This window comes from Echinops telfairi, unplaced genomic scaffold (assembly GCF_000313985.2).
Source record: "Echinops telfairi isolate 266 unplaced genomic scaffold, ASM31398v2 ScPeMD7_7468;HRSCAF=8506_0, whole genome shotgun sequence".
Classification (NCBI taxonomy): Eukaryota; Metazoa; Chordata; class Mammalia; order Afrosoricida; family Tenrecidae; genus Echinops; species Echinops telfairi.
In genome coordinates, this window is record NW_022111369.1 from 60,054,164 (window position 1) to 60,065,276 (window position 11,113).

Here is an 11,113-nt window from a genome sequence, read left to right on the forward strand (position 1 = left end):
CTAATTCTTAAACCGTGCATGGGCATGGTGAGATGCAGAGAAATCAAATATCAGTCAGCTACTAAAAGTCTAAAATACTATGTAAAATTTTCAGTTATTTCACGGATGTTTGGATCCACCACAGAAAAGATATTTGAAATAGGTAAACCCTAGGAGAAAGAAAAGTTTTGCAAATACAGCACTTTCCCAATACTCTTTTATATAAAAGCAAAATTACATCTTTTCTGGTGTGAATAACATAATTTAAATTCACATTATTTTTCATACATTCTGCTGATATTAAATCAAAATTTAACATAAAATTCATAAAGCAAAATAAAATCACCTTAACCAAGAGAAAAAATTGAAAGCCTTACAAATGATAAAGATATCTGTTATTAAACGTCTCTGAAATACACATGAATAATATATTCAAAACTCAACTAAAAGATGAAAACATTGACAAAATTTCTATAATTAATTTGAAAATTGAGTGTAGCTATTAGCACTAAGATTTGAGAAACTGGAAAAAGTATCAATAGAAAATAGTAGATTGGAGAAGGGAAAAAATAAAATTCTATAAAAGAGTAGAGGTGACCTAATCGACTTGAACAAAATATCAAACATACTTGTAATTGCAGCAGGTGAAAATGGAGACAGATCCAATATTTAAATATTAACCAATAGTTTTCCATAAGTAAGTAAAGATTCCATTCACAGATTCAGGAAACTTTCAGACCCCCAAAGGAACAAACAAATAAAAACCTAGGCTGATCAGAGAAAACTATACAATACCAAACACAATGTGAAAAAACTGCCAAAGATTTATGTTAAGAAACCTGTACATGGATTATATCATCCAGTGTCTCTTATTATTTTTTAAGTATAGATATTGAATAAGTTTGGTGATGGGATACAACACAGACCCACGTATTTCCTGATTTTAAACCAGGCAGTATTTCTTTGTTCTGTTTGCACAATGCTTCTTGATTTATGTACAAATTCCACATGGACACAATAAAGGGTTCTTGAATTCCTATTATTCTCAAGGCTATCCATAGTTTGTTAGGATCTCCACAGTTGAATGCCTTGCATAGTTAATAAAAAAATAATCATCTTTTCTCTAGACTCTGCTTTCAGCCAAGATCCATCTGACATCATCAATGATATCCCCTGTTCCACATCCTCTTCTGAATCTGTCTGACCCTCTGGAAACCCAATGTCACTGTTCTGCTACAACCTTTATTGGATGATTTTCAAAAAAAAGTTACTTGAATGTTTTATCACTATTATGTGTGCTTTCAGTTGATCGCCTTTCTGGGAACAAATTTGAATCTAAATAGACAGATGACTAAGTAATTTTATTCCAAATTCCCTAGCATATATAGGACGAGTAAGTGCTTCTAGTGCTTCATAAGCTTGTTGAAACATTTCAACTGATATTCCATCAATTCCTGGAGCCTTGTTTTGGCTCATGCTTTCAGTGCAGCTTGAATTTCTTCCTTCAGAACCTTCGGTTCTTGCCAGTATGCTACTTCCTGAAATGCGCAAATGTTGACTAGTTCTTTCTGATAATGTGGCTGCGTATTCTTTTCATTTTCTTTTAATGCTTCCCGCATCACGCAATATTTTGCCCATTGTGTCAGGCAGGGTTCTCTAGAAGGATAGGTTTATATAGAGAGAAGGAATATAACAGCTAATTAGTCCAAGAGCAGTACAGTGGGCTAATTTCAATTCACTTTCATGGAATAGTTAATATACTGAAGGTCCCTCAACTCACACTGGTTGCCAGCCCAAGGTCACAGAAGCAGGTACCGGAATGTTCCCTCAGGCAACACAGGCAGAGTCTGCCCTCATGCAGCAGACCGAAGGATGGGTCAGAAACAGTCAGTAGTAGCAGGGGAGCTGGATGGAATCTTGAACTCAAGGGATACAATGCATTGACAGCATCCACCAACCTCAAGTTCAAGTGATGTATGTGCCAGCAGCATGGCGAAGCAGTTCTTGAAGGAGCCTCAAGCCCTGTCGACAGGATCTATGGGTTAGCGTGGCCCACAGATGGATCAGCACACAGTAGAGGCAAAGAACTAGCTGAAGTAGCAGCACACAGGTCCAATCACCAGGGAGGAAGAGAGAAGGGGGCGGGCCTTGGAAAGCCATTTATCTCATTGCACTTCAATCGAGCTGTGACCTGGTTAAACTCCACCCACATGTTACTATTGGCCTAGTTGCCACAATGACCCTATCACACCCACAGAGTCAACTATTAGAAGGGCAGGTAGTTGGTTAGTAGTTTAAACCATGAAAGACATTATATATATATATATATATTTTTTTTTTTAAAGAGTGCTCTTTGGCATTTGGATGGTGATGGAAACAAAAGCAAATACTACAGGGAGTATTATGCACCTGCAGGGGGAAACAAACAAACAAACATAAAATTGGTAGTGAATCCATCCAGCCCCACCCCCTGCCCCCCATCAAAAGCAATTAGACAACAACTACAACAAAAATAATCTATTCATCGTATCTGGGTTTTGCTATCCAGACAGAAGAGGGTGTCATCGAAATAAGAATTTTGGAAAGCACCTTAAAAGTAAATAAGACAATCTGGGTACTATGGCACCTCACAACACTAGTTGCCACATGCAACAGCTAAGGAAACGCTCCTCAAATAACAATCATGAAGCAACGGAAATCACAAGATAATACCCCAAAGAGTTGTTTACTAACACAAGATTTTGAGAAAAAGAAAATGACATTGATTAGAAATTCAGAAACCAAGAAGGGATTTAGACAAATAAAAAAAAGCTATGCTGCAAGAGAAACTAAAGGATTTCTTAAATTTGGTAACGACATAGAAACAAAAGCAAGGTGACCAAGAAGGGACACACTAAAAATTAATAAGTTACAAGGTAATTTTAAAATAATAAGATGAAATAAAGAGATGTCAAAAGGTCAGAGAAAAAGGTTTGGGGATAGATGGTGAGCAAGCTAAGGTTAACACATTTAATTAGAATTCATAAAGATGAAAGTCAAATCAATGGAACAGAACCAATATCTAACCTCATAATAGCAAAAACAAAGGCAACTTATGAGACAGGAAAACACCTGAAATTGCATTTTGAAGACACATCAAGACATCAGAGAACTACTTAGAAACAATGCCTAATGTGAACAAATACATTTAATAACAAACAGAGGTTTTCTTATTAAAAGATAAAAAAATCAAGAGGCCTCCAACAACAGCAGCAAAAGAGATTAAATAAATCATAGTGGAAAAGGAATTGGGCTGAAATCGCACTGCTTACAGGCTACATACAAAACTAGTCAACAGTAAAATAACCTATTACAAAGAAAACATGAAAGCATGAACCAAGAATGTTATCTAGCCAATCAGTCCTTCAGGCTTCAAGTCAATATAAAATAGAGTTTTCAAAATATAAAAACATATTGAAAAACTCCACTTCAGGAGGATGTTCTTCTTGTGAGATTGTCACAGGAAAACTTCACCTAACAGACTTAAGGTGAGTGTTTTATATATATTGGTATAGCTATAGCATCTAAGATTAAAACAAAGATTTTGTCAGTCTTAGGTGTTCAAGAAAAATGTTTAAAATTATTCTACAAGTATGTGTTATGGCCTAACTAAAAAGCATGCAACCACAAATCATAGAACATAGGAGAGGGATCGAAAAATCTGTTGACCATTGTGTGTTGGAAGAAGGGTGGAGTCAACCCTGTTTAATTAATCTTGACATTGACACAAGACTAAAACTCTTACCTTTTAAATATTGACTTTTCTATGAGCATCATCACTTAAAATAGTTTTATCCAAAGTCTATTGTGACATTTCTTGTAGTCATTTGTCTGTCTTCTGCCATCGGACTATAACCTCCACAAAATAGTACCCTTTCTACTTGATAAGTGTCAAAGTCAACTATCTCCAACATATATCAAATAGTCTAGGTATATCTGATAAATTATGACATTGCAAAGCTGTTGAATTGTTTTAAGATTATGTCTTTTTATTTAATATGTATACTTACAGCTGTTTCTGAGTCGCCAAAACTCGAGTTGGAAAACTCAGACTTACCTCCTATATCTGGGCGAAGTTTGTTGTCATAACCTTGAAGTAATGAATTGAGAATCTGAGTGATGTCTCCTTCGTGAATCTTTGGTGCCAACACCCAAGTTTTGTTCACAGTTAAATCCTCATCATCTTCATCATCTGCTTTATCAACACTAAATAATTCAAAGAAAATATGGATGTTAGATGATATAGCCAAATCACATATGTAGAGAATTTTGTTTAAGCTTATCATAACATAGTAAGGGGAAAATAAGCATTGCAATATGACATTACACTTGATGCAACTAATATATTTAATGTATGATTTATGCTAGTTTTAAAACATTTAGCAATTAAGAACCCAAAGCAAGAAACAAATGCACTGATATTAAAATGATAAATAAATCTTAACTACCCAAGAATGACCACTGAGGGCCACATGGACTATAACACTGATCATGTCGTGGCTTTGTTTAGTTGATAGCCTGCACAATGTAAGTGAATGTCCTCAAATACCAGACCCCAAAGTTAAAGAAGTATCACAGGGAAAATTCTAACGAATAGCCTAGCTGAATTTATAAAAGGATACATATGTATATATATATATATGCATATATAACTGGATAAATAAAAGTTCAAAGGAAAAAATATATATAATATTTAGCTACTTCTTTCCCACTAAGAAGAGCACAGACAACTTATCCAAAGAATTCTGAAGGACTGCTTTATTATCAGACCAAGAGTTGGCGCCTCACATGCCTCATAGCAGTTTTGTTTTGTTTTTTGTATGACTAGCAAATTTCAGGCCTGGATGAGAGAAAATAAAGGTGTAATAAATTGATGGTTTTATTGTGCATGTATCAAAAAAAAAGAAGCAAGCAAGCATGGCAGTCACAAGCCAAAGCACCCACCTATTCATTAAGCTTGCTTAGTACACATGATCTTACCTATTATTATGTAACTATGACACTCAGACCCTAACTCCCCAGCTTCAGATGCCTCCGATACCTGCATGCCTAACCAATGTCAATATGCAGCACACCTGAATTGTAATCAGAAATTAAACTCATTGCCATCCAGCTGATTCCAGCTCAGAGTTGACTGTACAGGAGAGGGTCAAACTGCCCCTGTGGGTTTCTGAGACTTTGTGGGAGTAGGAAGCTTCATATTTTACAATTCTGGTTTCAATCTGCCAACCTTCTGGTTAGCATCTCAACAGGTAAGTATGATAAATGCTCATCTGCATTCATCAAAAGTAAAAATCTACATCTTTTTTCATTCATCTGAGTAAGATGAGCTTGAACTTTAAAAAACATATTTTAATAACCTTTTACACTTCAGTGAAAAATAGTCCAAAATATTATAAAATGTAACTCATAAAATGAGGTAAATCCATTAAATAGTAGGTTACTTTCATATATTTTGGAGATGGAAAATCCCCACCACTTATTTTAATACCTTAAGCTGATCTTTCTACACTCACTTAGATGTATTTTCCATTGCAACCAAACAATTTTACTTTGGGCCTATCAACTTCTCTTCATACAATGAACAGATAACAACCTAAAGTACCTAATATTTCATTTAATCTTCAATAAACTCTAGTAATAGATCGTTGTCAATATTTCACCAGTCATTCATGTAAAAGGATTATTTTATTAACACACCAAATTCTATTAAAAATATAAGCCAAACCTGTAGAGCTCCTTCCAGTCAAAGGAACATAGATTTCAGGTGTGCTGACTTGTGACTTATTTTGGAGAATGGGGGATGAGCAGAAGTGGCATATGTCATCGACTGAGGAGAATGTGTGTTATTGTTTGGTTTGCCATGCTTCATTTGCCCGTCTACTAGAAGTACAGGTATACTCAGAAAGAGTTATACCATTATTTCATTTTCAGAGGGAAGGTGATATGGAGAAAGGCCATGATTGATCAACAGTGTATAGTCAGCACGAGTGACAAATATAAATTCTGTGGAATAAACCACTGAGATTTGGACTTGGGTGAACACCACAGCACGATCTACTGCATTCTAATATTTACTCACTTCATGGTCAAGTTAATGTTTACTTAGCTTTAAAGAAATTAGTTTGCCAGAGACAAGGGAACAACAAATGATCCAAAATCAGTGGCAAGGAGGGTGTAAGAGGCCTGGTAGGGCTTGATCAAGGGCAATGTAACCAAGAAGAATTACTGAAACCCAAATGAAGGCTGAGCATGATAGTGGGACAAGAGGAAAGTAAAAGGAAACAGAGGAAAGAACTAGGAGGCAAAGGGCATTTATAGAGGTTTAAATACAGGCATGTACATATGTAAATATATTTATATATGATTATGGGGAAATATATCTATGTGCATATACTTATAGGTTTAGTATTAAGGTCTCAGGTGGACATTGGGCCTCCACTCAAGTACTCCCTCAATGCAAGAACACTTTGTTCTATTAAACTGGCATTCCATAATGCTCACCTTCCCGACAGGATCACTGAAGACAAAGTGGGTGCATAAGCAAATGTGGTGAAGAAAGCTGATGGTGCTCAGTTATAGAAAGATATAGCATCTGGAGTCTTAAAGGCTTCAAGATAAACAAGCAGCCATCTAGCTGAGAAGCAACAAAGCCCACATGGAGGAAGCACACCAGCCTGTGTGACCACAAGGTGTCAAAGGGATCAGGTATCAGGCAGGCATAAAAGAACACAAAATCATATCATTGTGAATGAGGGGGGAGTGCAAAGTGGGGACTCAAAACCTTTTTGTAGGCAACTGGACATCCCCTTACAGAAGGGTCACGGGGAGGAGATGAGCCAGGCAGTGTGCAGTGTAGCAATGAGGAAACATACAACTTTCCTCTAGTTCTTTCATGCTTCCTCCCCTCGACTATCATGATACCTATTCTACCTTAAAAATCCAGCTAGAGTAGAGAATGTACACTGGTACAGATAGGAACTGAAAACACAGGGAATCCAGGACAGATGAACCCTTCAGGACCAGTGGTGAGAGTGGTGATACCGGGAGGGTGGAGAGAAGGTGGGGTAGAAAGGTGGAACCGATTATAAGGATCTACATATAAACCCCTCCCTGGGGGATGGACAACAGAAAAGTGGGTGAACGGACATGTCGGATAGTGTAAGACATGCCAAAATAATAATAATTTACAAATTATCAAGGATTCATGAGGGCGGGGAAAATGAGGAGCTGATACCAAGGGCTCAAGTAGAAAGCAAATGTTTTGAGAATGATGATGGCAACAAATGTACAAATGTGCTTGACACAATGGATATATGTATGGATTGTGATAAAAGTTGTATGATTCCCCAATAAATTGATTTGAAAAAAAAGTAAGATGCAAAATTTCATTAGGCTACCAAGATATGCTGAAATTAAGTAGGTATAAATGATGCCATTGGTTCAGGTAGTCAATATCATAAGTGCATGAGACTGCACCATCATTTACATGCAAATGGAATTGGTCTTAAAAATGAAATTAAAAGAGGGAAAGGAAAAAAAATTTCGTTTTAGAGTTGCTAAATCAGTCATGCCCCTGACCATGGATGGCCCTTTCAACTAGTCACATAATCATAGGGAAATATATTTCAAAAACTTTTATCCTCCACAAATCAAGATGTAATTCTAGTAAATACACTGGCCTTGCGATACAACCTTAACAAAGTACAGTACTCTATTGTACTCAGAGTTTATCTCTTAGTCACTAAACTCCATAGTCCTTCCACCACTATTGTTTTCCGCTATGTTACGGATGAGAAAACCGTCTGATAAGAGTAAATTAACTTGACCAAGGTAACATTGACAATGAGGTCGGTCATGTGTTCTGACAGCAGCACACTGCACAATGAGAACAGTATAACAATTGAACATGAAGTTGAAGATGAAAGTGAAAGCACTAATATTTACTAGAAAAAGAAAAAACATACTGCTATCGAGGCAATGCTGACTCATGGTGACCCCGTCGGACAAAGCAGAACTGTCCCAGTGAGTTTCCAAGACTGCAGCTCTTTAAAGGACTAGCAAAGCCCCATCTTTCTCCCTCTGCTGGTTTTGAACTTCTGACTTTCTAATTAAGAGCCCAGAGAGTAACCACTATACTACCTGAGTTCCTTAATATTTACTAATAATGCACTACCAGTAATTACATTAAAGTATACAAATATTCACTTTTACTCATATATGAACTTCTGGCATACATCGAGCTAATATATACATATATATTAAATTAAATGCTCTCATATTGTTTTTGTTTAGCTAACTTAAAGTTATATTCTGAATACTGCAATATGATGGGGTTAAAAATTCATTAAAAACACATTACCTTTGGATTCCACTTGTTCACACATCATTTGAAGTATCCTTAAATATCTATATAATTCCCTTCCAATAATTTTCTATATCTATTTAAAATATATAAATAAATAAATTACAACATTGAAAATACTTAAGTATTAAGAATCATTGCTAGTGGGTCTTCCAGGAATTTTTTCTTATATAATTAAATCTCTTAAATAGGGATAATAACCAAATGTTATATATACATTGAATTCTACATTGAAGTTGCATAGGATAAAGCGCTTCCTAACTGAGTTATAATCAATTAAGTTGGCCGTTCTAACCATAATTCCTTATGTGGAATATTATACTTTGGGATGCTATATACCTGTGCCTATAATTCCATTTGTGAGGGTGCTTATGCTACACCAGTGGACAGGTTTAGGGGGCATATTAACACCTGAGTTTAGTGGAGGTGTGACCCAAGCCAGACCCTGTTTCCCATTGGGGCATTGTTCTACTTTGCTAGAGGATGTGACTTAAGCCACCATCTTACTTCAATGGTCAGCTAAAAGATAAATTACACATCCATCAAAGCCATTCCTCAATACATAAGATCCATCTGGGACACAGAAAAGGGACAGAAGCATTTGGAAGAGCATGTACAAGATCTATGTCTGAAGTAGCAGAGACCCCTGAGACCAGATACCTAAGAAACTGTGGTACAGAGACTCAGAGGAGCACCACCAAGACTACGGGGTATCTTAATCTTCTCTGATCAAGAAGATGAAACTGTGGACAAGAGCAGCATGTGGGCTGGCTTTCTGGGGCATGGAGGCAAAGGTCAAATGACTGAGAGACTGGGGACCAGAGACAGACTTGGCTTCTGGTTAAGGAGAGGGTTTGCTGTAGACCAATGTGTGTATCCTGACCATTTCCTGATCCTGACTTTTGGTAACCTATTGACTTCCCTAACAAGCCTCCTTAATTGTATTGTGTGTGAGTTCTGTGAAGTCATTGCAATCAATTACTGAATAGAAGTGTAGTGCCATGGAACGAGAGGTTGGTTTCAGAATGGGGTAAAGGAGGATGTTTAATCACTGCCTTGGGGCAACAGGAGAGTTAGAGGAATTCAGAGATGTCCACCTCCGCTGCTCTTCCCTGCGGTCACTAGAGGGAGGCCATTCCAGAGACGAAAAGTTTATCGTTCCATGACGTATATTATTATAGTTAAATAGAATTTTTCAACAGAAAACATTTTTAAGGTGGCAACATTTTGCCAGTGAAAAATGAACTATTTCCATAATTGTTTATATTTCCTTTTCTCGGGCAGTACAGAAGTAATCTGAATATTTACTGAAATAATATTACAAGGCTATCTTTCTTCATTATTTACAGTAACAGAAAGGAAATTTAATTATGGTTAATTCCCTATGCCTTCCTTCCAAATTTGAGAGTATTTACTATTTATCTTAATACGAGTATTAAAAAAACTGATGAAGCATTTAATAAACAGCTACTTGGAAAACTGACTGGAGGAGATCCATATTTGTCACCAGTCTAAAGAAAGGTGACTCAATACGATGCTCAAAATATATAACAATATCATTATGATCACATGCAAATAAAATTTTGTTGACGATAACCCAACAATGGTGATTATAAGTCCACTACACAGTCAGGGAGCTGTCAGAGGTTTGGGCTGGTGTGGCAGTTACATAATCTCCTGTCAACTTGAGCAAAGGGGTAGAGTCTAGCATGTCAATCAGGTATTAGCCAATGAGACCTCTGTGTGTGCATGGCCTTCTCCTGAGGTTCTGGGAACTCCTATCTTCCTCCCAGGAGGCAGGACACATACTCATTCTCTGCCTCACATTCCTGTTGACAAGCCATGGAGATCCATGCCAGTGCTGAGATGCTTCTACTGCCACTGGATCCACAAGTCTTTTCACACATGGGATGGGATCTTCCTGTATTTGGCATATGCTGAGTGAGTCGGAAGAGGAATTTATAGACTAGTATCAGACACACACTTAAGGACTTGATCTGGACTGGGGTAGGATGTTTTCTTAATATACAATTATGCTTTGATATAAAGCTCTCTTATACATATCTGAATGAATCCCCCCTGGATTTGTTTCTCTAGTATACCTGGACTTACACAGCTGGATTCAGAAGAGGACATGGAACAAGGGATATCAATGTTGATGTCAGATGGATCGGGTAAAACCAGAGACTAACAGAAATATGTTTACTTATGTTTTATTGGCTCTGCCAACGCATTAGAATTTGTGGATCATAACAAAGTATGGATAGTCTTGAGAAGAATGGAAATTCCAGATCATTTCCCTGTGCTCATGCAGAGATTGTACATGGATGGATCTAGAGGCAGTTGTATGTACACAACAAGGGACTACTGCATGCTTTAAAATCAGGGGAAAATGCTTAACAATATTTACAGAGGAGCTAATAATGGATACAAGAGGGAAGAAAATGTGCTGGAACTGATTGTAGATATGATTGCACAAATCTTATTCATATGACTGAATTATGGAAATGTATGATATGTGAATCATGTCAATAAAATGATAGCAAGATAAATAAATAAATAAATACAATCAGGAAAGGTGTGTGTAAGAGTTCTATCCTATCACTTATTCAGTATTTATGCTGAGATAATACTCAGAGATAAACTGGATCATATGAAGAAGAATGAGGTATCAGGATTAGAGGAAGGCTTATCAACAACTTGTGATATGCAGATAGCACAACCATGCTT

At 36.8% G+C, this 11,113-nt stretch overlaps 1 protein-coding gene across 2 annotated transcripts in view; it reads right to left on the reverse strand.

Annotated features, from left to right (window-relative positions):
• The window catches only part of GABRG1 (gamma-aminobutyric acid type A receptor subunit gamma1), a 123,048-nt gene that overhangs the window by 88,591 nt on the left and 23,344 nt on the right, over positions 1 to 11,113 (reverse strand). For both annotated transcript variants that reach the window (XR_006679493.1, XM_004706268.2), the window contains exon 2: positions 4,076 to 4,224. Coding sequence is in view for 1 of the 2 variants with exons in the window: in XM_004706268.2 (XP_004706325.1) it covers positions 4,076 to 4,224 (149 nt within the window). In the remaining variant the exon portion in view is untranslated. The remainder of the gene's footprint in view (positions 1 to 4,075; positions 4,225 to 11,113) is intronic.